This window comes from Saccopteryx leptura, chromosome 1 (genome assembly GCF_036850995.1).
Source record: "Saccopteryx leptura isolate mSacLep1 chromosome 1, mSacLep1_pri_phased_curated, whole genome shotgun sequence".
NCBI lineage: Eukaryota > Metazoa > Chordata > Mammalia > Chiroptera > Emballonuridae > Saccopteryx > Saccopteryx leptura.
In genome coordinates this window covers 244,200,498-244,228,177 of record NC_089503.1, presented here as the reverse complement: position 1 = coordinate 244,228,177, position 27,680 = coordinate 244,200,498, and the positions used below count along the sequence as shown (strand labels likewise).

The following is a 27,680-nucleotide window of genomic DNA, read 5'->3' as shown; positions in this document are numbered from 1 at the left end:
CTCTCCCTTGGCAAAATCCTGGGTTTTTTTGTTTTTGTTTTTTTTGTATTTTTCTGAAGCTGGAAACGGGGGGAGACAGACAGACTCCCGCATGCGCCCGACCAGGATCCACCCGGCACGCCCACCAGGGGGCAACGCTCTGCCCACCAGGGGGTGATGCTCTGCCCCTCCGGGGCGTCGCTCTGTTATGACCAGAGCCACTCTAGCGCCTGGGGCAGAGGCCAAGGAGCCATCCTCAGCGCCCGGGCCATCTTTGCTCCAATGGAGCCTCAGCTGCGGGAGGGGAAGAGAGAGACAGAGAGGAAGGAGATGGGGAGGGGTGGAGAAGCAGATGGGCGCTTCTCCTGTGTGCGCTGGCCGGGAATCAAACCCGGGTTCTCTGCACGCCAGGCCGACGCTCTACCACTGAGCCAACCGGCCAGGGCAGTGCAAAATCCTGTTTCTTATTCACCACTACCATCTCTCTTTCTCCTCCCCTGCTGGTCAGGGGCCCTTATCTTCTCTACTGTGTTCTTAAACCCCTCCTCCGTCAGGCCATTCTCCATCTACTATTGGCTCTTAACACTGGTTTGCAGGAGCCCGACGCCCAACCCCAATTATCTTACAGGAAGTTCTGGCCCTGTCCTGCCTTTGGCTCCAGTGTTCCCTGCCAGATCTGGGTGCCAGGCTCCCCACAACCTCCCAAGCCCATATCTGGAACCTGTGAACATGGCATTTAAAGATTTTAATGGTCCCAACTAGTAGAAACAGGCCAAGGCTGTTCACCAGGCCCGCATGCAGCAGAAGGTAACGCTCCAAACCCAAACTCTTGTGGCAACCCTGAGACCAGCAGAGCCACCAGCAACTTGCTTTAAGTATGGCAAGCAGGTTCATTGGTCCAGGGTAGGGCCGCTGCCCACTGAGCCCTGCCCTGACTGCAAGCAGCCCAGTCACTGGCGGAGCAATTGCGCCTTTGGGCAACAGGCTTTTCCTCAGCGCCTCTACTTGGAGGACAAGCCGCCTGAATGGGAGGCCAATCCAGCCAGGTGAGAGCATCGCTCAAACTCCTAGGACGTGGCCTGGACTCGGAGAACCCAGGGTATGCTGCAACAGGTGGGTAAGTCCATCTCATTTCTTGCAGACACGGGGGCTACCTTCTCTGTTTTGCCATCACACTCTGGACCTCTAGTTCCATTATGGGTCTCAATTATGGTAATGGATGGGACCCCTGTTGGAATCCATGGGAGTCTGAAAGACTAGAGTAACAGGTTTATTGAAAGGAAGAGGCCCTGGCCAGTTGACTCAGTGGTAGAGCATCAGGCTGGCGTGCAGAAGTCGCGGGTTCGATTTCCGGCCAGGGCACACAGGAGAGGCGACCATCTGCTTCTCCACCCCTCCCCCTCTCCTTCCTCTCTGTCTCTCTCTTCCCCTCCCGCAGCCGAAGCTCCATTGGAGCAAAGATGGCCCAGGCGCTGGGGATGGCTCCTTGGCTTCTGCCCCAGGTGCTAGAGTGGCTCTGGTCGCAACAGAGCGACGCCATGGAGGGGCAGAGCGTCGCCCCTGGTGGGCATGCCGGGTGGATCCCGGTCGGGCGCATGAGGGAGTCTGTCTGACTGTCTCTCCCCATTTCCAGCTTCAGAAAAATACAAAAAAAAAAAAAAGAAAAGAAAGGAAGAAAGGAACCCTGCCGGGCACTTCTCCTGGGGGAAAAGAGCACTGGTTACAGACTAGGGGCGAGTTATATAGTGTTTGGGAGAGCCTGAGGGGATACTGAGGGAAAAGTCCTGGTATGTCCAGAATGCTCCTCCTTGGGGGGCTTCAAGCATGTGGGTGTTGAATCAAAAGTCCTGGTATGTCCGGAGCCCCTCCTTGGGGCGACTTGTCAGCTTTTTGGAATTCTTCTGTCTCAGGGGCGATAGTCCAGTAAGGGTGAGGTCTGACAGATAAACGGAACATCAAGAGGGCAATTTGGAATACACATATCTATCATTTCTCAACTCTGTGGTTATATATAAAAGAAAGGCAGTTATTAATTTTATAATATATGGTAAGGGGTGATGAGGAGAAAGGGGAGAAAAAATTGGAAAATTATTGCTTTTTCTGGAGAGAACTCAAGAAAAGAACCTTGCCAAGCCAAGTTCTTCATCCAGTTAAGGAGGTCGTCAATTTCCATGCTGTGAAGTCTGAACCAGGCGATGTCCTCAAAAACCTGAGGAAGTAAAAAAATTTTGCGAGGGGCCCTGGCTGGTTGGCTCAGTGGTAGAGCGTCAGCCTGGCGTGCAGAAGTCCAGGGTTCGATTCCTGGCCAAGGCACACAGGAGAAGCGCCCATCTGCTTCTCCACCCCTCCCTCTCTCCTTCCTCTCTGTCTCTTCCCCTCCCGCAGCCGAGGCTCCATTGGAGCAAAGATGGCCCGGGCGCTGGGGATGGCTCCTTGGCCTCTGCCCCAGGCGCTAGAGTGGCTCTGGTCATGACAGAGCGATGCCCCGGAGGGGCAGAGCATCGCCCTCTGGTGGGTAGAGCGTCCCCCCTGGTGGGCGTGCCGGGTGGATCCCGGTCGGGTGCATGCGAGAGTCTGTCTGACTGTCTCTCCCCGTTTCCAGTTTCAGAAAAATACAAAAAAAAAAAATTTTTGAGAGGAAATAATTATGAATTCCTTGCTGTGAGTGCTGAGTAGACAGAGTGACATGGTGATACATGGTCTCCTCGATGAGTCTCATGAGACGTGCTGGTCTGGTTCCTCTCAAATGGGAGGACATGTGGAGATTTTTAGAGACAAGGAACCTGTTGGTGTAAGTTTTTAGAAGGAATAGGAGTGTAGGAGCATTTGATTGTAGGTAATCCTAGAGATTTTTCTCATCCTGGCCTGTAGGAACTTGATAAAGAAGGGGGCAATGCCTGACCAGGCGGTGGCGCAGTGGATAGAGCATCAGACTGGGATGCCAAGGACCCAGGTTTGAGACCCCGAGGTCACCAGCTTGAGCGCGGGCTCATCTGGTTTGAGCAAAAGCTCACCAGCGTGGACTCAAAGTCGCTGGCTCGAGCAAAGAGCAAAGGGTTACTCGGTCTGCTGAAGGCCCGCGGTCAAGGCACATATGAGAAAGCAATCAATGAACAACTAAGGTGTCACAACAAAAAACTAATGATTGATGCTTCTCATCTCTCTGTTCCTGTCTGTCTGTCCCTGTCTATCCCTCTCTCTGTCTCTGTAAAAATAAATAAATAAATAAATAAATAAATAAATAAATAAATTAGTAAAATTATAAAAATAAAAAAAAAGAAGGGGGCAAGTATTTGGAGATCAGGAATGCAGAGATAAGGAGGGTTGTATAGCTGGGGGTGAAAGTTCTTCCATGGTAAAGTTAGAGATATATTTTTCCTGGCAGCCCTGGAGAGAGCAGTTAGCTTGAGCTAAAAGAAATGTTTAATGTCCATTTGTAGGCTCTTCTTCGGCCAAGAAGACCCATCGGTTTTGTCCTCTTACTATGTAAAGGATAAAAGCCTAAGAAGCATTAAGAGGTGTTGCTGTTCATTCTCCTAGTTCTTCAGGGATATGGGAGAGCTTTAGGGTTAGGGGACCTATAGGGGTTGAAAGATAGGATTTAGGAGGTTTGCTGATATAGGGTTTCAGATTTTTTTGTTTCGCGAGGGCAAGTTTCAAGGTTGGTGTGTAGGTTAGGTAGATTTTTCCAATTTTCTGATTGGCGAAGGTCTGCATGCGGTTCTGTAAGAAACTAGTGAACAAACGTAAGAGGCAGAGTCTAAAAATTAGAAAAATAAATAGGAGAGTGAGTGGACTAATGAAAGGCAACTGTCAAGATACCCAGGTTGTGCGAAACCACTGACTCCATGTTTATGAATCCGCTGGGCTTCAGAGAGAGGGAGAGAGAGTAGGAATAAGACAGGGCAGTAGCCAGTCCCCCGTCCCTAGATCTACTTTTATAGAAATTTTTAAAGCAACAAGAAGAGAAATTACCTGCATAGCTCGTTTGGTCCTTAGATTGATGGATAGTGTATTAGGAACTGGAAGAGGCTCAGGGGGTGGGATTAGGTTGATATTTGGGGTGAGACAGATTAGGGTACAGGTTTCTGTACAACTAGTAAGGAGACACATATAGGTGTTGGTCTCATATGAGTAGAAAGCCCCTGATTGGGTGAGGTTGGCTGAGAGGTGAATAGAGAATAGAAGGACAAGGGGTCGGTTTCATTTCTCTGTTTCTGAGCTCCAGATGGTCAGGGTAGAGGAAAGAGTCATCCCAATAAGTGGGGAGAGTAGAGGATTGTTAGCTAGGGTGACTGATTAAACATTCTTTGAAAACCAGTTTTCTGACTTTACAAATTCTTTTTTCTCAGTACAAACCTCCTATAACCTGCACAAACCTTCTACAACTTACATAAACCTTCAGCTTTCATGCACTTTCTTATCCAGAAATAACTGGCCTTCATAACAACTTGCTTTTCCTTTTCCTTTCAAAAGTATTTCCATACCTTATACTTTCTATTATCAAAACCATACAACTCCTTTCTAGTCAGAACTCTTGATTTAAAAATTTTTAACCTTTAGTGAAAATTAAGTTGACTTTTTTTTTTACCCTAGTTTCCCTTTTCCCAAAGTTTGATTAAAAGAGTCCTTATTTTTTTTTTTTACATATTTGCCATACGTAGACCAACCAGCTTCAGGTTTGTGATTGGAGTAAGGCATGCCATTTTTCTATTTTAGCAGCAGTGGGAGTTGTCAGGATCATGGTGTGTGGACCTGTCCATGTGAAAGTCTGTCCTTGGGTGATGTAATGCTGGAAGCGCTTCTTGGACAGTCTTTGAACAGTTTGCTGAGTAACCTATAAATCCTGCAAGTACTTAGGGAAAGGGTAGTTACATTTCTATACTTTGCAGTTAGAGTTTAAGTCCTATTGACCACTTCTTCTAGCTGGAATTAGCAGCAGGTATCAGTCTATAATAGGCATGGGGGCATTGAGATAAGAGGAATAAAGGAGATACTATACATTAAATAAAGTAACAAGCCTGACCTGTGGTGGCACAGTGGATAAAGCATCGACCTGGAATGCTGAGGTCACCAGTTTGGAACCCTGGCTTCCCTGGTCAAGGCACATATGGAAGTTGATGCTTCCTGCTCTACCCTGCCTTCTCTCTCTCTTCCTCTCTCTCTCTCTCTCTCTCTCTCTCTCTTCCTCTCTCTCTCTCTCTCTCCTCTAAAATGAATAAATAAAATCTAAAAAATAAAAAATAAAAAAATAAAAAAATAAAGTAACAAAATAAGACTGTCAATACCCACAGTAGAGATCTTTGAAGGATAAATAAAACTCAAATATTCAAGCGAGGCATAGTAGATGGCCCTTGTGTTTACAAGAAACGAGATTAGCTTATCTGCTATTTAGAAGAAATACCTTAGGCTCATGAACGATGTCCTTGGGCCTTCAGTGGCAATTCCCAGCATCCTGGGCAAGGTCAGGTCACAGGTAGCTGGAGCAAGGCTAGAAGAGACTGAACCCTCCCTCCATTGAGCAAGAGGGCAGCTTACCTTCTCATGTCCCTCTTTCCACAGCACAGGTGTGTCAACCGGTGGGGCTGGGAAGCCTGGCAGGCTTCAGATCAATGACCTTTCTTTCCACTCTTGAAGTAGGCCCTGATGGAATTCTATGAAGCCCTTTAGGGCGCTGGAGCCAAAAGCTGGTATTTCCTGACTTCTTTTTGGGCCTTATTTGCCTTTTCTGTTACTTCCGTGGTCATTATAGACCTTAAAAGCCATGCTCAGCCTGACCAGGCGGTGGAGCAGTGGATAGAGCGTCGGACTAGGATGCTGAGGACCCAGGTTTGAGACCCCTAGATCGACAGCTTGAGCGTGGGCTCATCTGGTTTGAGCAAAAAGCTCACCAGCTTGGACCAAGGGTCGCTGGCTCAAGCAAGGGGTTGCTCGGTCTGCTGAAGGCTAGTGGTCAGGGCACATATGAGAAAGCAGTCAATGAACAACTAAGGTGTCAATGCGCAACAAAAAACTAATGATTGATGCTTCTCATCTCTCTGTTCTTGTCTGTCCCTGTCTGTCCCTCTCTCTGTCTCTGTAAAAAAAAGAGAAAAAAAAGCCATGCTCAGAAGATCTAACTGAGGGGCTTGACTAAGAGCAAAATTGGGAATTCAGTGTTTAAAGAAGCCTATTTGACCAAGGAAAGAAAAGATTTGATCTGTGGTGGTAGGTGGTTGGAGACTGTGGAGGGTCTGAGTTTGATCTAGAGTGAGACTTCAGGTGGTTGGGGTTAAGACGATGCCTAGATAGACTAGGGACTGAGAATAAAGTTGAGCCTTAGCAGAGAGGACACGATATCACTTCATAGCGAGGAGGTTAAGAAGGGTGGCGGTGTGTCTCCTTGAGGCAGGCAGGAGCTGCAGAGGAGTAGGTTATTTACATATTGTAAGAGAGAACTAGTTTTGAGATTGCATGCTGCTAAATCCTGAGCTAGTGCCTGCTGAGACATGTGTGGGCTGTTTCTGATCCCCTGGGGTAAAATAGTCCATGTAAGTTGCTGGGCTGTATTAGTGTCTGGGTCAGTTTAAATAAAGGTAAACAGAAAGTAAGAGTCAGGTTGTAGAGGAATGGTAAAGAAGGCATTCTTGAGGTCTAGGATTGTGAATAAGTGGTGTTTGAGGGAATGTGTGACAATAACTTGTAGAGATTAGGGACTACTGGATGGAGGGGAATTACTGCTTCATTGACTAGGTGTAAGGCTTGTATAAGGCGATAAGCCCCTGAAGGTTTTCGAACAGGAAAGGTGAGGGTATTGCAGGGAGAGTCCGTGGGGAAGTGTAAGCCTGGTTTAAGAGGTGGGTAATTATTGGTTTAAGGTCTTAGAAACAGACACAGTTATACATTAAACAAAGACTTTACATAAAAATTATGAATTAAGGAATTTAAATGAGTGTGCTTTACTTGTTTCAATTCAAATTATACTAGAGATATTTTCTGACAAACAGAGACAAGACGGATTATTCACTCACACAGTTCAATAGACGATTTTGGGTTTTTTAAGCTTTTCAAGATGGCAGGGAGTTGCCAGCAAAGAGGGGAGGAAAAGAGAAAGCAGATGGATGGACAGTGTGAGCAGCTGGATGAAAAAGAAAGAGGGTCAGAATCTGCAGGAGGAGGAGGAGGAGGGTAAAGTACTGGTGTGGTGCCACATGGTCAGAGGAGTCAAAAAAGATTTAGAGCTCTGAGGAGAGGGGAGAGGGGGCAAGGAGGAAAGAGGCACAGTCACAGTTTGTAAGGAAGGAGGAGAGGTCGGAGAGACAGACAGAACTGCAGTTTGTAAGGAGGGAACAGAGGTCAGAGATGAGACAGGTACCACAGCCAGAGCCACAGCTTCTAAGGAGGGGGGAGGGGATGAAGAACACAGTGGAGAAGGGAGAGGCCCCCAGCCAGCAAGAGAGTTGAAAGAGAGACCGGTGAATGACAAAACAGGATTTAGTGAAGGGAGGGGGCTTTCTGGAGGGAAGAGACTCCAGCAAAAAAGATTTGCTGAGGGACTAGAGAGGGGTCCTGAAAGAGGGGTGCCCCTAGGGGTCAGGCAGGAGAGAGAGAGTTGGGAGTCCACGGAGAAGGAAAGATTAGGAGCAGAGGTTTTAGGTGAGCTTTCTTTGGCCAAAAACGGCCTGCATGTAGAACAGAAGGCACAGAAATTAAGGACAGGAGAGAAGGGAGAAGAAAGTCTGCCCGTAAGGAATTTCTGATGTCCTCCCCGTCCGGTGGCAGAAATTGTCAAGATCTCTTAGGATATTGTAATAGAATGTCCCGTTTTCAGGCCAATGGGAGTCATTGTCTAGTTTGTATTGAGGCCACGCCGTGTTAGAGAAGATTAATTTCTTCGGTTTGAGGTCTGAGAAATCGAGTTTGGTGAGGTTTTTTTTTTTTATGAGACATCCTAGAGGGGTCTGATCGGAAGGCTTAGACTCTGAAGAGCCCATAGTGGAGACAGGTGAGCAAGAGGGGGTGTCCCCACCTTTTGTCACTGTCCCAAGAGGAGAGAATCTTCATGTGGGGGAGTCGTCCCTGATAGAGGTCATCACCACCTGTCAGGGAGCTCCGAGGACAAGAAGTCCGAGAGAGTGGAGAGGTTTGGTTAGGCGCCTAGTCTTCCATTCAGTCCACTGAGACTAAAAGTCAAACCCCTCAAAACATGAGGTGTGTCAGAGAAAACCATCCGACCAGGAAGGGGTGTTTTTAGAGAGAAATTTAGAGGCCAACCGGGGGAGGGGAAGGGAGAAACTCCTTACCTTTCTGGTCCAGTAGGGGTTCAGGACAGGGTTAGACTGCTGGCCAATCGACCTACAATTACACATCCAAACAGAATCAGGGAGTAAGCCCGGGACGAGCTGCCACTGCCCATTGCTTCCCTGGTTGTAAGTTTGGACGGCAAAGAGGGATCATCCAGGCAGTTAGTACCCTGTCCTGGGTTTCGGCACCAGATGTTGGAATCCATGGGAGTCTGAAAGACCAGAGTAACAGGCTTTATTGAAAGGAAGAAAGGAACCCTGCCAGGCGCTTCTCCTGGGGGAAAAGAGCGCAGGTTACAGATTAGGGGCGAGTTATATAGTGTTTGGGAGAGCCTGAGGGGATACTGAGGGAAAAGTCCTGATATGTCCAGAATGCTCCTCCTTGGGGGGCTTCGAGCATGTGGGTGTTGAATCAAAAGTCCTGGTATGTCCAGAGCCCCTCCTTGGGGCGGCTTGTCAGCTTTTTGGAATTCCTCTGTCTCAGGGGCGACAGTCCAGTAAGGGTGAGGTCTGAAAGAAAAACAGAACATCAAGAGGGCAGTTTGGAATACATGTATCTATCAACGCTTTCCTTTCCCCTTTTTATGCCACTCCTGCCATGCATTTTTGCCTCAAGCTTGCCTCCTTACAGGACCACTGGCAGTCGGAACCACTGGACTCCATCCATTTCTAGCTCACCAAAAGGCTGGACCCTACAAATCCCCTATTACTCCTCTTTTTTTTAAATCCTTACAGGACCGCATCCACAAAGTTTCTCAACTCACAGCCACACAGATGTTCCTCCTGACATCCCTCAAAGCCACCACCTTCCGATCTCCCCCTCCCCACGACACCTCTAATCAGCAGGAAGTAGCCAGATGAATAAACGGCGCCCCTTTTCTTTTTTTTTTTTGTATTTTTCTGAAGCTGGAAACGGGAGGCAGTCAGACTCCCGCATGCGCCTGACCGGGATCCACCCGGCATGCCCACCAGGGGGCGATGCTCTGCCCATCCGGGGCATCACTGTGTCGCAACCAGAGCCACTCTAGCGCCTGAGGCGGAGGCCACAGAGCCATCCTCAGCGCCCGGGCCATCTTTTGCTCCAGTGGAACCTCGGCTGCGGGAGGGGAAGAGAGAGACAGAGAGAAAGAAGAGGGGGAGGGGTGGAGAAGCAGATGGGCGCCTCTCCTGTGTGCCCTGGCCAGGAATCGAACCCGGGACTCCTGCATGACGGGCCGACGCTCTACCACTGAGCCAACCGGCCAGGGCCCCCTTTTCTATTTAACACAAAAGGTCAGAATGTAAGGTCGGTGGATAATGGGGAAAGGTCAGGCCCCAGAACTTTGGCTAGGACCACCCACAACCAAGCGCACCAAAAGAAACTTCGTGGGAACCCTTTGGAGAAAAGCGACCATCTGCCAGCCAGTGAGATTTCACCACATCATATTAGCTCGACCACCCTAGAGACCCTTTAAATATCTCCCACACGGGTCACCACTTGCGACTTCCCTGGCCTCCATCTTTCCTCGGAGCCAGGGAACCTTGCCGGGCGGGATGCATGCTCTGTACTCAATAAAGCCTTTTACTATTCCACACTTCGTGGCTCCGGCCCCTTCTCGGCGGGGAAAAATACCTGACACATATGAGAAAGCAATCAATGAACAACTAAGGTGTCACAACGAAAAACTGATGATTGGATGCTTCTCATCTCTCTCCGCTCCTGTCTGTCCCTATCTATCCCTATCTCTGACTCTCTGTCCCTGTAAAAAAAAAAACAAATAAAAAATAAACAACAAAAAATAAGCCTGACCTGTGGTGGTGCAGTGGATAAAGCATCCAACAGGAACGTGAAGCTCACAGGTGGGAAACCCTGGGCTAGCAGGGTCAAGGCACATAGAGAATCAACCATGAGTTGATGCTTCCCGCTCCCCCCCCCCCACCTTCCTCTCTCTCTCTCTCTCTCTCTCCCTTCTCTCTAAAATCAATAAATAAAATCTTCAAAAGCAAAAACTAACACCATAGTAATAATATTAAAGAGAGAGAGAGAGAGAGAGAGACTCTTTAGGCTGTACAGTGCGCACCCGGCTTTCAGGGTCCATGCCAGAGCCCCGCTTCCCCAAGTACTGGACAAAGTAAACCGGTTATTTGCAACACGCACAGCCAACTTTTGTGGGTGTGTGCAGGGAATGTGAAATTCAATGGCTTAAGCAGAGGCTCTTCAGGAACAAGAAGGCTCTGTAAGGTTCTACAAGGTTCTCTCAGGGTCTGCGCCAAGCCTCGCGAGTCTGACTGGAGACAACAGGCCCCCAAAGCAAGTTTACAGAGTCTTGGGCCAAAGCCCCTCACAAACTAGCGCCGGGTAGATGGAAGCTGCCCATCCGCCACTAAGCCTCGCGTGCTACCACCACGGTCTGCATCGGCCGCACACTGATCTCTAAGCATCCGGCCCAAAGGTCAGTTTCTCCGCCCCCCTCCCATGCCCGTCAGTCAGTCGGCGCCCGCCCACCTCGCACCCGTCAATCAGTCTGACCCCTCCCCGCGCCCTTCGGTCAGTTGCGCCCACCCATACTGCGTACACCTGTCAGTCTTCCAGCTTCGCGCGCGACCCGGCGGAAGGGGCGGAGCCACGACAGGGTCTCATGTGCCCTATTGGTCGGCTGTAGGGGCAACTTGGCTGCGCCACGAGACTGGCCCCACCCCCGGCCCCAGGGGAACGGCGGAGGTGGCTGCGGTAGAGGTGGTGAGCGCGGACGTGGGCGGCAGGGTTTGAGACGGCTATTGGGTCGCGGCGGGCTCCTCGCTCTCCAAGCTGGGCTCGGAGACTCCGCGCTGGGGTGGTGAGAAGGGCGAACCCTGAAAGAGACTCCTGGAGGTGTTGACCCGCCTGCCCGGGAACCCTCGCCCCCGTAGCGTGAGCTCCTCCTCCTCTGTTCACTAACTCTGCTCTCCAACTCCCCCCCCCTTCGTCCTCTGTAGCCCGAACTCCCCCTCTGCTGCGTGATCCCCTGTGTTGACTAAACCCCTCACTCGGCTGCATGAGCTCCCCTCTGTTGCTGCCCAAACCTCTTTCTCTTTCTCCTATAACTCCTCCTCTCTGAACCCTTCTGCTGTTTCTGTCTCGTTTTTTATTGCCTGAATCTTCTCTGCTGCCTTAACCCTCATCTTTACCAGAACCCCACTTCTGCTGGCTAACCGCCCTTCGCTACTGTAGTGAACCCCTCCTTTGCAGAAACGACCCCCCTCCACCACCTTCTCCTCTTCGTTTGTGCTGACAGCCCAACCAGCTTTCTCACTGATGTAAGGAGCGTCTGCAAATGTCCCGTCCTCCAGGGACATGGCGGTCTGAAGAGCAGGCATTTCTCTTCGATTTTATTTTTTTGCTCTGCGGTCAACTGTTAGCCCCCGAAATGGGAGAGGGTTGTGAGTTTTATTTGTTTAAAATGCTTCCCTTGCGGATTTTCGAGGTGGCCTTCAGCATAGAGATTAGTTATTCAGGAGCCTTTAAAAAATAATATAGATAGCCTTTGGCGAGGGAATTTGGCTGTTTTATTTATTTAAAAAACAAACAGGTGCCTTTTGGGATATCAGGGCCAGTCATCTCTTGGTTATCAAGCATTTTCATGCAGGGTTACAACTTGAGGATAAGTCCCCATAACCTTTGGCCTTAAGGTTTACATTTGTGTTAAAATCATCACCAAACCATGTTAGAAATCACCCTGCAAATTTTGTTGCAGGGTCCATCACACCAGACCTTCAAGCATTTTGTGCCAAATCCTTACCACTTGCTACATGAATCCAAATCATAATGGATGCCGACTATGTCCTCTGCAGATGGAAAGAGCGGTTATGGCCTGCAAAGGTGACAGCTTTATTGTCCAATTTCAGGAATAGAAATGACTTTCTGGTTACAGGTAAAATCTTTTTTAAGAGAGACCTAGGAGTTGCTTCTGTGGAGTAATTGAGCCTAAACGCTTAGCTGCTGTTTCTGCTGGCACTGAATCTCATTCCCCATTTGATGGGGTTTGGGGTTAAACTGCTGGTAGTGTTTTTCTTTTTTTCCACACTAAAAAAAAAAAAAATTAACAGAATCAGCTTTTAATAGGCATGTATATCTGTAACTCAAGGAAAGTTCTGACAGGGAACCTTGTTATATAGTAAAGAATGCGAGGACCTAGGAATAAAGTCAAACCGCAAAGCAGAAACCCAGCCTTGTCAGGGTCTGCTACTGACTCCTTGTGCCACAGTTTTCCTTGCCTGCAAAATAAGATTAGACAGTCTCTGAAGTTCTGTGCTTGTATATTTAATAATTTTTCTCCTACATTTGTATTTGTTGTCACTGTTTCTTATTCTTTCAACTGTTTGTTGTGTCTTAATAACAAGGATTTTTTTTTAAACATAGGTTTTGGCCAGAACTGAGATGTCAAAAACCAAGAGAAAAAAGGAATATTTTCTAAATGTTCAAATACTCTCCGTAGACAAAAAGTTAAGTGTTACGTTTCTTTTCTTTTTTTTTTTTAAAGTGTGAAGAGGGGAGATAAACTCCCCACATGTGCCCCGACCAGGATCCACCTGGCTGGGGCTGATGCTCGAGTCAACGAAGCCATCAGCATTGAGGCTTGAACCAGTGAACCAGTGGAGTCTCTTTGACTATGAGAGGGGAAGAGAAGCAGGTAGTTGCTTCTCATGTGTGCCCTGATGTGGTATTGAACCCAGGTTGTCTGCACGCTAGGCGGCTGACACTCTATCCACTGAGCCAACTGGCCAGGGCCACGATTTTTATCAGTACTATTTTTTCCTTATGGGATTTCTGATACCACTCCCCTCTAAAAGTGAAGTCATTGCCATGCCTAAGGGCTTATTAAATTAACTCGTTAGTTATTGTAACTGATTAGTGCTCAGAATAACCTTGAGGGAAAACAACTGGTTTTATTTTACATCAGCTTGGAAATTGAAGACTTATACAAGGCATTGTTTGCAATCTCCCTAGAGACAAGTGCAAAAATGGAAGAAATATAAATTACAACAGGGTAAATTCTCATCATTGGTATTCAAATAGGGCAGAGGTTGGGAACCTATGTCTCGCAAGCCAGATGTGGCTCTTTTGATGGCTGCATCTGGCTCGCAGACAAATCTTTAATAAAAATAATAATAACATTAAAGATATAAAACATTCTTGTGTATTACAATCCATTCACTTCCTGCCGCTCAGTTCATGGTTGTGGGTGGCTGGCGCCAATCACAGCTGTCCTCCGGGACAACACCAAATTTTTATTTGATAATGCATAAGATAACATGGGTCGTTGTATGGCTCTCATGGAATTACATTTTAAAATATGTGGTGTTCATGGCTCTCTCAGCCAAAAAGGTTCCTGACCCCTGAAATAGAGCTATTTCCTTCACACAGATTTGTTTGTCTTTTTTTTCCCCATAAACTTGTGTGATAGGCCTATCAGTTTTGAAATATTTGATGTTTGACCCTGACACTCAAACTATTATTTAGCATTTAGAAGGCACACCTATGATTCTGGCAGCACACTTCTCTTGATTATCTGGGATAGAAGGATGTAAGATCATCTATAATGAAGGTTAAAATGCTCGGATTCTATAAGACTGGTATCTTGTGTCTGGTGGAAGAGTTCCCAATTCTAAATAGAGAATTAAATCCCAGTGGGCTCTCCATGTAGGTCCCCACCCCTCTTTCTTCAGAGCCTCTTCCTAAGCTTCCTTAGTCCCCAGTTTACACTTTCGCTGCAGCTGGGGAATACGTGAATACTTGAATTTGAAAAGATAGCACATTTTGTTTTTAATTAATTTTTTGGTATTTTTCCAAAATGAGAAGCAGTGGGGAGGCAGACAAAGAGACTCCCACATGGCATGCCCACCAGGGGGCGATGTTCAGCTCCTATGGGTCATCGCTCCGCTGCAATCAGAACCATTCAAGTGCCGGAGGTGGAGGTCATGGAGCTGTCCTCAGCGACAGGGCCAACTTTGCTCCAATGGAGAGGGAAGGGAAGAGAGAAGCAGAGAGAAAGGAGAGGGGGAAGGGTGGAGAAGCAGATGGGTGCTTCTCCAGCAACCCTGGCTGGAGTTGAACCCGGGACTCCAACACGCCAGGCCGACGCTCTACCACTGAGCCAACTGGCCAGGGATAAGAGCACATTCTTTTAAACTAAGGCATCTGCTTGGCTGTAAATAGCTTTTAGTGACATTATCTTTACTCTGAAAATCTAATAAAGGGGTTATTTTTGCAGTTGAAAGTATGATTTGCCTTATAAAAGTCACAATTTGGCCTGGCCTTTGGTGATGCAGTGGATAAACCTTCAGCCTGGAATGCCAAGGTTGCCGGTTTGAAACCCTGGGCTTCCCTGGTCAAGGCACATACAACAAGCAAGCAATGAACAACTAAAATGAAGCAACTATGAGTTGATACTTACTATTCCATGCTCCCCTTTCTGTCCTGTCTCTGTAAAATCAATAAAGTATTTAAAAAAAAAGTCACAATTTGAATTCCTTTTTACTCTTCAACCAACCTTTTCTGACTTAAAAGAGAAAAAAAAATCATTCACCAGGGTCCTTGCAGCCTCTTAACTTCAGGCACATGGATTCCTAGTTGTCTGTAACTTGGTTTAAGTGGAAAGTTAAGAAGGAAGAAAACGGCCCTGGCCGGTTGGCTCAGCGGTAGAGCGTCGGCCTAGCGTGCGGAGGACCCGGGTTCAATTCCCGGCCAGGGCACACAGGAGAAGCGCCCATCTGCTTCTCCACCCCTCCGCCGCGCTTTCCTCTCTGTCTCTTCCCCTCCCGCAGCCAAGGCTCCATTGGAGCAAAGATGGCCCGGGCGCTGAGGATGGCTCTGTGGCCTCTGCCTCAGGCGCTAGAGTGGCTCTGGTCGCAACATGGCGACACCCAGGATGGGCAGAGCATCGCCCCCTGGTGGGCAGAGCGTCGCCCCATGGTGGGCGTGCCGGGTGGATCCCAGTCGGGCGCATGCGGGAGTCTGTCTGACTGTCTCTCTCTGTTTCCAGCTTCAGAAAAATGAAAATAATAATAATAAATTTAAAAAAAGGAAGAAAACAAGCCTAATTCTTTTGTCTAAAGAAAAACAGGTTTAAAAATGTCTTCACAACCCATCGTTTCTGTCAATGCAGAATGAGAGTGAAAAGCACAGAAGCCGAGATTCTGAGGAAGTCCCACATCGAGGACATAGCTGCTTTATTAGGTAAGGAACCTGTTGGTCAAATAAGTTTGTAAATATGATGTATATGTTTGCACACTTATAGTTTGCATTGGTTGTGGGGGATAGGCTGTAAGCTGGCAAAGTCCTTATATCCTAAGGCTGTTTTAAGACTAAGCCTTTCCCATCCTTTTAATACTAAGATCTTTTCAACATCCTTCTAATACTAAGATCCTCTCAAAATTAAGCTTTTCCCCACACCCTTGACTGTTGCGAGATGGGGGGTGGTACACTCTTTATGAGGAATCCCATTATGCCTCAGATAAGTGGCTTTGTATCAGAGACTTCCTTATTTGTATATTGGTTTAAAAGGCTTTAATTTTCTACACTATAAAATAAAGCAGACCGGGGGCTCTCTCTCTCTCAGTTCCTGCCATCAGCATTGCAGAGTCCTCCCTAATCCCTTGCCTTCCATGGGAAAAGCAGGTTTTCCGCTTTTCCCTTGGCTTTTCTTGTGGCTTGCCTGTCTTGGTGAGACACCAATAAACAGAATGGCCCACCATCCTCCAACTCTGCCGTTTCTTTACCGTCTGCCGGAATTGAGTGAGAACCTGCATTAGCCAGGCAGCTATAATGATAGCCATGGCTACTGGCTGTACAGAACCCTAAAGCCATAACAAAGGGAACGTTTAAGGACAGGTAGGGACACAGCTCTTTAGGTCAAAATGACCTGACTTAACAGTCTTGTCAAGGGATCATGAATTCACTTTAAGGAGAGAAAGAAAATAGGTGTACTTTCTTAAACCTTTCTAGAATTTGCCCCTAGGACTGATCTGTGCTTGACTTCCAGAATGGCTGCAGCTGAGCGATCCTCAGGAACTTTCTGGTCATATCCATGGCCCCCAGGGTACAGAGGACCTAGAATGTGTTTGTTTCCTGAGGAGAGGTGGAAATAACTCCCACCTCCACCCCCGTCCTCATCCCATAGTAAGACCATAAAATGGTGCTCTTGCTGGTTTGGTCTACACCCCAAATTTCAGAGACAGTAGTTTATGTATAGTATTTAAATTCTGAAGCTAAGCCCAGTGAAGAGAGCACTGTGTAGCCTCCCTGACCTGGCATCAGCATTACTGACTACCCATTGTCTATGGGAAAGGCAAAGGGAGATTGGTGACCTCTACTTCCTTTGCATATTGCATAGGTGGGAGACTGCCTGGGCCTAGCCCCACTACAGACTGCTGAGGCACTCCCACTCCCCAGGAAACCCTGACCTCAGGCAGCCCTAAGCTTTCTCCTCAAAGTGGGAGTGCTTGTCCCATGTGCAAGGAACTGTATCTTGTGAAAAGGTTGTCCAGAATTCCTTTCCATGGTGTTTATAAAATAGGGTGTATATTCTTATGTCTTTGGAAAAACAGCTGTATATTGTTCAAAGCAGATTTCACCCTTGCACACCCTTGGCATGTCAGCCATCACCTCTCAGTTACTGCTGTCTGTTCGCTAAGATCATGTTAGGGGCTGGTTATTTGTGGGTACCTTTATATGAAACGTGGAAAGTTCTGTGTTGATGGAGGTTTATACTCACTGAGCTGCAAGATTGTATCTGTCACCTGGTTCCTATGAATCAGGTCCATGTGTTGGAATGAATAAATGACACTGTTGTGGCTGAGAGGCCAGGCTGAACTTCAAGCCTGGAGTGCTCTTTCCTGCCTTTGCGATGGTCTTTGTAAGAAAAGTATGGAAAATTGACCTGCCTAAGAAGGAGTTGGGTTTTTTTTGTGTGTGGCATAGACAGAGTCAGAGAGAGGGACAGACAGACAGGAAGGGAGAGAGATGAGAAACATCAATTCTTCATTGCAGCTCCTTAGTTGTTCATTGATTGATTTCTCATATGTGCCTTGACTGGGGGCTGCAGCAGATTGAGTGACCCCTTGCTCGAGCCAGCGACCTTGGGCTCAAGCTGGTGAGCCTGGCCCAAACCAATGAGCCCACGCTCAAGCTGGTGACCTCGGGGTCTCGAACCTTGGTTCTCCACATCCCAGTCCAACGCTCTATCCACTGCGCCACCGCCTGGTCAGGCTATAAGGAGTCTTTTCAATCTGTTCTTTCCCATCCTACCCTCCATCCCAGAATACATTGCCTCCCAGTTCTTTATTTCCTTGGCATGGATTCCCATTGACCCTGATTGAATTGGAAGTTGTCAGGCTGCAAGAGGATTTGTGAAACATCTGAATATGTTTTGCTGGCAGGATTGTTTTGTAATCTGGAGGAATTTATTTTTTATTTACTTTTTTTTTTTGGAGAAATTTATTTTTGTAACCAACTCAAGTTAGGGTCACTAAGTTTGTTTTTCTAAAAAAAAATGGAGCCCCACAGCCCTGAATGCAGCCCCTGCAACCAGCTGTGGTTTTGTAACCTTGTCCTCCTTTGGGAAGAGGAGGGGAGAAGTGTCAGTCTTACTTTAGGTGGAAAACTACTTACAGAAAGAGATTGAGCTTGTAAAGTGATGCTCTCTTTGTTTATTTACTATCCTTCAGCCTCACAGGTCAAGGCTTCAGCCAAACCCGTGGAAGAGTTGACCTACAGACGGTCGCTTCGGGTGGCTCTGGATGTTTTGAACAAGATAACCTGTTCTCATCAAGAAAGCTCTTCAAGAGGAGAAGGAACTGCTATTTCTACACTTTGTAATCCCAACTCTTTATCTCTTCTCCATGAGGAGGGGGTATTGGGCGGTTCCAGACCTGAGAGTAGGGAACATGAGCTGTCAGGCTCATCCAGTAGTGAAAATGACCTCAAGTGCCAAGTAGACCATAAGAAGGGGGTTGGGGTTAGTGAAAGTCCACTTGCCCTGGTTGTCTCAGCCAGAGGTGGTTCTCAGGACCGAAATAGATCAAGAATACACCTTCAAAATGGGACAATCATGAGTAAAAGGAGAAGAAGTTTGGCACAGGAGTCCAGCGGATGTCAAAATGGCCCTCCACTTCCAGTGGGAGATTGGGAAAGAAAGAACAAGGAAGAAGCAGGCAGCTCAGCAGCCCTGAGCTCACCTTCTGCAGTCAGGAAACAGGGTCTGTGTACCAAAGGGTGCTACCCAGGTTTGCCATCAGGAAGACCCACTATGCACCCAGCCTGCCCAGATGCTCAAGGCTCACCTTCTAAGCAGCTGTGCTGCAGTGGCAGCCAGAGGTCAGGGCCAAGTAGGTGCATGACTCTGCACAGTGCCAGTAGGCTTGGCCCACCCACCCCCAGCACTCTCTCAGAGGACACAAGTCTTCATATCCTGGAAGAAGGTAGGTCTGTCCCAGTATTAGGACAGGGTGGCATTCTAGTTCTCCCTCAGCCAGATCCAGAGCCAGGCCCCATGTATTTTTAACCAGATGTTAATGAGATCAGTACCAGAATAGATCCAGAACAGAAATTTCCCAATTTCTTTTGTCTGTCTTTCCCACTGGGCTGTTGTGACTCCCACTTCTCCCCATATTTGTGTCATTATTTTTGTTTTGAGAGGGAGGCAGGGGACAGAGCAGGGCCTGGTATAGCTTGCACTATTTTTTTTTTTTTTTTTTTTTTTGTATTTTTCTGAAGCTGGAAACGGGGAGAGACAGTCAGACAGACTCCCGCATGCGCCTGACCGGGATCCACCCGGCACGCCCACCAGGGGCAACGCTCTGCCCCTCTGGGGCGTCGCTCTGCTGCGGCCAGAGCCACTCTAGCGCCTGGGGCAGAGGCCAAGGAGCCATCCCCAGCGCCTGGGCCATCTTTGCTCCAATGGAGCCTCGGCTGCAGGAGGGGAAGAGAGAGACAGAGGAAGGGGGGGGTGGAGAAGCAAATGGGCACTTCTCCTATGTGCCCTGGCCGGGAATCAAACCCGGCTCCCCCGCACGCCAGGCCAACGCTCTACTGCTGAGCCAACCGGCCAGGGCCCAGCTTGCACTATTGTTGAAGGCACTATGGCTGTGGAAATGCTCCCTCCACTCCAGGATTAACTCCTACTTTAAAAAAAATTTTTTTAATTGATTTTAAAGGGCGTGGGGCAGAGAAGCATTTATTTATTGTTCCATTTAGTTGTGCATTCATCGGTTGCTTCATATGTACCCTGACCCATGATAGAACCTGCAACTTTGGTGTTTTAGAATGAAGCCCTAACAGCTGAACAATCAGCCAAGCCCTTAACTCTTCTTAAACTGTTGGAGGCAGGAGAACAAAGGAACCTCAAAGCGATGAACTAACTTCCAGGCTCCTGACTTCTCAGGAATTCCTATGTAGACATATTTCTGTGTGGCCACAATCAGGCTCTGTGATTTTTTTTCCATTTTCACATTGTGGCATCCCAATTACTTTTGAAATGCTAATTGAGAAATCTTTGTTTCTGCTTGCTGAGGTATCTCTAGTTCTGCTTGCTACCCACCTACCACTTAGGGGTCTGCCCTTAGTCCAAACTTCCTTCATTAGGCCCGTGCCCTGGAATGTTCACAGGCCTTAGGGAACTAGTTTGTACCTCCCTGTATTCTTACTACAGCCTTGCCTTGTACCCCAGTTGTACTGTGTTCCTGTACATCCACTGAGTGCTTCACACTGGATAGGAATAAGTCCCACAAAATGAATCCTGCCCAGAATTGAGTCAACAACCTGTGACTACCATTACTTCTTGTGCCTTCCAGCCTCGGCATGAATGGCATCCCCCTCTCTGTCTCTCCCTTTGTCTCATTTATTTGTCTTTTAAATGCCTTCTAATGGAAGTGTGCCCCACTTGAATTGGGCAGCATGGAAGTCTGTAACTTGGGATCTGTTCTCACTGATAGTCACGGATCACAGTGTTTTTCTTGAGATACGTCACTGTCCATGAAAGTCTAATTTGACATTATTGGCAGACCATCAGTCTTCTGAAGAGTCCATGGAGTTTGATCCCGTTAATTCCATCCTGGAGGAGGAGGAGGAGGAGGAACCCCCCCAAATCCTTTTATATCACGGTAAGGCATGAGAATGACATGGGAGGGGGTTGGGGGTGTACACAACTCTCAAGTGTCTTGATCTTCTGGAAGGAAGTGTACATTCCTGAATCACTGTAACACCTTGACCTGAAGAGCTCTTGCTTTTTCATTTTTATCCTGCTGAGCCAAGACCTTGGAAAGTGCTGGGTTTTCAGTTCTCTGCCTTAAGCTTAGCCACACGGCAGAAGGAGGGACACTTTTTCCCTTGTTCTGCTGTCCCCTCGTGGGCTCCATGGCTACTGTGAGTGTGGTCTGGTACTCCTCACAGGTCTGTGGAGATGACATCTGTATATCTTTCTGAGGCAGGAGTTTGTACCCTTTCACACCTGCTGCCTGCTCTGGACAGATCAGAGCTAGGGACCCAGATTGTGAACTGATGACAAAGTCCATTTGCTTCATGAAGTAAATGATCGAGAACCACTTCCCTTATTAAACTAGGCTAGCCCATTAACTCTCAGGTTAACAATTGTCTGTTGTTTTGTGTTTTTAGCGAGCAAGAGAGAGACAGGAAGGGAGAGAGATAGGAAGCATCAACTCATAGTTGCAGCACCTTAGTTGTTCAATGATTGCTTTCTCATATGTGCCTTGACTGGGGGGCTCTAGCTGACCCAGTGACCCCTTGTCAAGCCAGCACCTTGTCATTCTATACTCCCATGCTCAAGTCTGAGACCCTGTGTTCGAGCTGGTGAGTCAGCACTCAAACTGGATGAGCCTGAGTTCAAGCCAGCAACCTCGGGATTTTGAACCTTGGTTCTCAGTATGTTAGGCTGATGCTCTAGCCACTATGGCACTGCCTAGTCAGGCTTGTTTTATTTTAACCATTTGATTTTGAAAGAAAGTCACAGGATGCTGCAGAAGTAGCACAGGAGGGGATGGTGACCTATCCGCTAGCCTCTCAATGACAACAGTCTGCAAGGCCAGGAAGTCATATGAGTATAGCACTAGGGTGCCCTCACATCTCCCATGCCACCCAAGCATCCTTGTCACATGGTCTTTTCCCCCAGACCACCGATGCTTTTCTCTCACTAGCACTTAGGTGTTTTCCTTTTTTTTGTAAACTTAGTGATTTATTAATTTTTTTGAGAGAGAGCGAGAGGGGAGAGAGAGAAAACGGGGGGGGGGGGGGGGGGAGACGCAGGAGCATCTACTCGTAGTAATTGCTTGCTTCCTTTATGCACCTTGACCGGGCAAACCCAGGGATTTGAACTGGCAACCTCAGTGTTCCAGGTCTACACTTGATCCATTGTGCCACCATAGGTCAGGCTAAACTTAGTGATAATTCAGGTACTTTTTACATTTCCACAAGGTCTTCTGATTATTCTCAGTGGCAACTAGTTACTATTTACTAGGAGTGATGGATAATTATGTACTGAGCCTCCCCATCTGCCAGTTGGCTAGATTGTCCCACTACCATGGGGCCACAGTGCTCATGGCATGTGCTTCTGGGAAATAACTAGCATCAGCTCCTGGAGCAAGACTCCTTCCAAAGGAACATTTTCATCCTCAGTGCCACCAGCTGAGGGTCAGATTGCCTTGACCCCCAAAACCTGGATGTTTGTTATTTTCCTGGTTTCTGCTTCCATTTGGTTTGAGTTTTTCCTGTCAGCCTGGGTGTCTGTCTGGGTATTTATTTTTGGTCCCTGCCTAGCCACCTGTGCCCTGACCCACTGTCCTCTGAGAAAGGGAGGCTTGTCACGGGGGGAAAAACCCCTCACAGACCTGTGGAAGGCAGATTCCCAGTTTGCCTCTGTCTTCCCTTGGTTTCACTTCTCTCTGTAGACTTTTAACTGTTAAGTAGTTGGACAGCACAGCCTCCCATCTCCCACAGTAGCGTCACAGAGGATCCTGGCTCTTGTTTCAAACACCAGCCTCCACCCTCTCTTCTCCAAGGTTTTGTTACCTGGTTTTTCTTTTTAAGTTTTCCATTGATTTGAGGTGGGGTGAAGGGGGGAGAAAGAGAAGTATTAACTCGCTGTTCTATTTAGTTGTGCACTCATTGGTTGCTTCTCATACGTGCCCTGACTGGTGATTGAAGCCTGCGACCTCAGCATGCCAAGCCAATGCTTAATCCCTAAATACCAGCCACGGCCTTGTTGCCTGAATTTTTAACCATTAAAATTACTTACCTGGGAGGTTTTGGTGGGAAACAGTTTGATTTTATCCGGAGATAATTTATGTTTTTTGGGGTTTTTTTTTTTTTTGTATTTTTCTGAAGCTGGAAACGGGGAGGCAGTCAGACAGACTCCCACATGCACCCGACCGGGATCCACCTAGCACGCCCACCAGGGGGCAATGCTCTGCCCATCTGGGGCGTCGCTCTGTTGCAACCAGAGCCATTCTGGTGCCTGGGGCAGAGGCCATGGAGCCATCCTCAGGGCCCGGGAAAACCTTGCTCCAATGGAGCCTTGGCAGCGGGAAGGGAAGAGAGAGACAGAGAGGAAGGAGAGGGGCAGGGGTGGAGAAGCAGTTGGGCACTTCTCCTGTGTGCCCTGGTTGGGAATCGAACCCAGGACTCCTGCACGCCAGGCTGATGCTCTACCACTGAGCCAACCAGCCAGGGCTATCCAGAGATAATTTAGTACTTCCTTTATGACTGTTGAAATAAGTCTCTTTTTCCCCTAAAATACCCAAGTTTCTCAGACAGGTGAGCTTCTCAGAAATTAAGTTCTCTATTGGTCTTTATTGTGTGGCATTGGTTTTCTACCAACACTTTAAAAAATGTTTATTTTGGAATAATTTGAGGTTTATAGAGACATTTGCTAAAGTGGTACAGAGTCCCTGCTACCAGCTTCCCATTTTGCCACCTACATGACCATGGCATGTTGTCGCCATTAGGAAACAAGCGTGTTGCCTGGCTCTTAACCATTCAGCATGCTTGTAATCGGCCCTGAGGTTCCAGGATGGGAATTAAAGACCTTTCTAGTCTTCATAATCTTTTAAGTGATCCATATTAACATTGTGATTTTTCTTCTTGTTTGTTTCCAAGTGAGAGGAGGGAAGATAGTGAGACAGACTCCCACATGCTACCCATCCAGGATCCACCTGACAGCCCCTGTGTGGGGCCGATGCTCTGCCCATCTGGGACCACTGCTCTGTTGCTTGGCAACCAAGCTGTTTTAGTACCTGAGGCGAGGTCATCAGTGCCTGGGGCCTGGGGCCAACTTGGGAGAACCATTTGAGCCATGGCTGTGGGACGTAGAGGGAGAGAGAGAGAGAGAGAGGGAGGGAGAGAGAGGAGGAGTAGAAGTAGATGGGTGCTTCTGTGTGCCCTGACCAGGAATCAAACCCGGGACTTCCACATACCAATCTGATGGTCTACTGCTGAGCCAACCAGCCAGGGCCTATGTTTTCTCAAGCTGATGCATTTGCTGCTTGATGTGGATCTGATTTGTCTGTTCTGTCTTTTTTGTTTTTCTTTTTTAATTCTAGAACCACGTTCATTTGAAGTAGGAATGCTGGTCTGGCTTAAATACCAAAAATACCCCTTCTGGCCTGCAGTGGTAAGAATAACTGTATGTCCTACAAGGAATTACTCAACTCCCTCAACATTTAGACCTAGGCAAATGTTTTTACCACTTCATTATTACTAGAAAAGTAATGAGTTTATAAGCAGGATTTCTAGAGACATGTTTCTAAAGGGAGTTTAGTCATTGTGGCACCATTGAGGGTAGAGTTTACAGGTCAAATTTTTACCAACCAAGCTTAGAGAAACCTGCCTGAAAAAAATATTCACATATTCACAGTTGGCTCCTTTTAAATGTTGATGTTTCAGACTTTTTCACTTGTGGAACTTTTTTTTTAATGATATAAAAGAGCTCACAGATATTTTTTATTTTATTTTTTTTCTGAAGTAAGAAGTGGGTAAGCAGAGAGACTCCCGCATGCGCCAGACCGGGATCCACCCGGCATGCTCACTAAGGGGCGGTGATCTGCCCATCTGTGGCATTGCTCCATTGCAACCTGAGCCGTTCTAGTGCCTGAGGCGGAAGCCATGGAGCCATCCTCAGCGCCTGGGCCAACCTTGCTCCAATGGAGCCTTGGTTGTGGGAGGGGAAGAGAGAGCTAGAGAGAAATGAGAGGGGAAAAGTGGAGAAGCAAATGGGCGTTTCTCCTTTGTGCCCTGGCCAGGAATCAAACCCAGGACATCCACACGTCAGGCTGATGCTATACCACTAAGCCAACTGGCCAGGGCCATGTGGAACTTTTTAATCTTTTAGATTTGGGTAGGGGGCCATTGTATGTGTAAATCAAGCATTTGCGATTCTGCCCAGTGTCCCAATGTGGTGAATGAGCTTAAATGAAGCCAAGTTCATGGCTTTGCTTTCTCTATAGTCCAGATGTTGCAAAGAATCAGTTTATTTTTTAGGCAAAAGCACTATCTTGGCTACTTTCACCCCTTCATTTCCTTCTTTATTGTCCTCCAACTGAGACAGAATCTAGATAATTCTAGTTGGAGTTCTTTAATTTTTAGTGAGAGACAGTGGCATTTAAGTTGGAAAGGTATCATTGGCCGTCAGGAGCAGCTGTGTTGTCTGAATGTGTCTGACCAGCATTCAGCAGGGCCTCCTTGCACAGGGCGGCATAGCTATGGGAAGGGCAGAACCATACCCTACAATGGGTTTTTTGTTTTTGTTTTTGTTTGTTTTGACAGAAGGAGAGATAGGGACAGAGACAGGAAGGGAGAAAGATGAGAAATCAATTCTTCATTGGGGCACATTAGTTGTTTACTGATTGCTTTCTCATATGTGCCTTGATTGGGGGGAGCTACAGCAGAACAAGTGACCCCATGCTCAAACCAGCGACCTTGGGCTTCAAGCCAGTGACCTTTGGGCTTGAGCTAGTGACCATGGGGTCACGTCTATGATCCCACACTCAAGCTGGCAACATTTCGAACCTGGGTCCTCTGCATCCCAGTTAAACATTCTATCCACTGTACCACCGCCTGGTCAGGCTTTTTTCTTTTTTTTTTAAGTAAGAGGAGGGGAGATGGACTCCTGCATGCATTCTGACTGGAATCCACTTGGCAACCCTTGTCTGGGCCCGATGCTTGAGTCACCCAAGCTATCCTCAGCACCTGGAATGGGTGCTCGGGCCAACCAAGCCACTGGCTGCGAGAGGGGGAGAGGGGGAGAGAAGCAGATGGTCACGTCTCTTGTGTGCCCTGACTGGGAATCGAATCTGGGATGTCTGCATGATAGGTCCATGCTCTGTCCACTGAGCCAGCTGGCCAGGGCCATCTCCTCAGTTGTTTATGCTTTGTTTTCTTGGTTTTACCCATAGGTCAAGAGTGTCAAGCAGAGAGACAAGAAAGCAAGTGTGCTTTTCATCGAAGGACACATGGACCCAAAAGGGCGAGGGTGAGCCCACCCATCCCTGGCTTTTTATGGATGCTTCCAACCTTTATTTGCCAACTTTGAAAGTCCACCCAACCAAATGTGCATTAAAGCCCTTTTTCCTGTGAACTAACAAAGGTTGCTCCCTCTGTGTAGGTCGTGAGCAGCAACTCTGCCTCAGTCTGAGTTTTGCTATGTGTGTAGTTGCCTGTCTTTTTCTACTTGCTTGTCGTCATGGGATAAGAGTGCACACAATGTGTCACTGCTCCCAGTGGACTGAACGCACCGCACCACTCATCTGAGGTATGGAGCTGCTCCTCTCTGACCCTCTGGCACTTAGGTGCTGCCACTGGCAGGGTGAAGATCAGGCCCTGGCATCTGCCTGTCCTGCACAGCCGTGTCCTCCTGGGGACTCACTCAAGGGTACCAGCACTCTGGGGCCTGGCTCCGAGGGGCTTCTTTAGGCAGCTGGGGATAGCAGTAGCCTTGAGTGACCTGGTCTGGCAGAGATCCCAGCATGGCCCCTACTAACTTGTCAGAGGAAGAGAATTTCTTTTAAGTCACACGATGCCTTCTGTCCATGTAACCTTGCCTTTGCTTTCTGCAGCATCACAGTGCCTCTCAGGAGGCTGAAGCACTTCGACTGTAAAGAGAAGCAGGCACTTCTGGTATGTGGCTTATTATCTGTACTTTACTAAATAGTTCCATTGTGACTGATGACAGTGTCCTTCATGTAGCTTTTTTTGTTTGTTTTGAGAGGCAGGGAGAGAGAGACAGAAACATTGAGCTGCTCCTGTATGTGCCCTGATTGAGGAATCAAACCAGCAACCTCCCCACTCTGGGATAACACTCCAACCAACTGAGCTATCTGGCCAGGGCTTAATTTTTGTTGATTTTTAGAGAGACAGAGAGAGGAAGGGAGAGAGGGGAGAGGCAAGGGAAGCATTTGTTGTTCCACTCAGTTATGCATTTTTTCATTGCATCCTGTGTCTGTCCTGACTAGGACTTGAACCCGCACATTGTTTCTGTACATTGCTCTTAACCAACTGAGTTAACTGGCCAGGGCCTTTTAAAACCACTATTGTGGCCTGACCAGGCAGTGGCGCAGTGGATAGAGCGTCGGACTGGGATGCGGAAGACCCAGGTTCGAGACCCCGAGGTTACCAGCTTGAGCGCGAGCTCATCTGGTTTGAGCAAAAGCCCACCAGCTTGAACCCAAGGTCTCTGGCTCCAGCAAGGGGTTACTCGGTCTGCTGAAGGCCCACGGTCAAGGCACATATGAGAAAGCAATCAATGAACAACTAAGGTGTCACAACGAAAAACTAATGATTGATGCTTCTCATCTCTCTCCGTTCCTGTCTGTCTGTCCCTGTCTATCCCTCTCTCTGACTCACTCTCTGTCTCTGTAAAAAATAAATTAATTAATTTAAAAAAAAATGAAAACCACTGTTGTGGGGTGCCTGCTGTGTTGCTTCTGGCCACTGCCCTCAAGGGTCCTTGTACTGGACTGTCAGCCACCCAGGAGCTTGCCACCTGTCTGCTCTGTTCCAGGTTGGAAGCTGAGGCTATGCCATTGTCCCAGGCTGGGAGAGAAGGTGGCAGAAAGTCCAAGTTTAAGGCCTGCTTCTTCTGAGGTCTCCCCACAGGATGAGATGCTGAAACCCCTTAGAGTAGAGACCCCATCCTACCCGGTATCTGAGTACAGCATGGGTTAGGGTCAGGACTTCCCCCAGGATACCTGCTCTATTTCCAGTTGCCGCTTTCTTAAAATTATATGATCAGCTTTGTTATACAGTGTGTCCATAAAGTCATGGTGCACTTTTGACCGGTCATAGGAAAACAACAAAAGATGATAGAAATGTGAAATCTGCACCAAATAAAAGGAAAACCCTCCCAGTTTCTGTAGGATAATGTGGCATCATGTGCACATGTGCAGATGATGACGTAA

The 27,680-nt window shown here is 47.8% G+C and overlaps 1 protein-coding gene and 1 non-coding gene across 5 annotated transcripts in view; one reads left to right on the top strand and one right to left on the bottom strand.

Annotated features, from left to right (window-relative positions):
- Positions 1–9,433: 9,433 nt before the first annotated feature.
- TRNAD-GUC (transfer RNA aspartic acid (anticodon GUC)) lies at positions 9,434–9,509 on the bottom strand. Its single transcript has one exon. It is a non-coding gene; the product is annotated as a tRNA-Asp (tRNA).
- A 1,337-nt stretch (positions 9,510–10,846) lies between these two features.
- The window catches only part of PWWP3A (PWWP domain containing 3A, DNA repair factor), a 31,350-nt gene continuing 14,516 nt past the window's right edge, over positions 10,847–27,680 (top strand). Inside the window, exons 1-9 of one of the 4 annotated variants that reach the window (XM_066342368.1) lie at positions 10,847–10,980; positions 11,975–12,099; positions 12,640–12,722; positions 15,386–15,456; positions 17,946–18,698; positions 20,280–20,378; positions 23,829–23,899; positions 25,680–25,756; positions 26,340–26,400. In XM_066342368.1, the coding sequence (XP_066198465.1) occupies positions 12,046–12,099; positions 12,640–12,722; positions 15,386–15,456; positions 17,946–18,698; positions 20,280–20,378; positions 23,829–23,899; positions 25,680–25,756; positions 26,340–26,400 (1,269 nt within the window). In that variant the 5' untranslated portion in view covers positions 10,847–10,980; positions 11,975–12,045. Of the gene's footprint in view, positions 11,078–11,974; positions 12,152–12,639; positions 12,723–15,385; positions 15,457–17,945; positions 18,699–20,279; positions 20,379–23,828; positions 23,900–25,679; positions 25,757–26,339; positions 26,401–27,680 lie in introns of all 4 variants that reach the window. The other 3 variants (XM_066342383.1, XM_066342391.1, XM_066342375.1) reach the window with 3 other exon arrangements.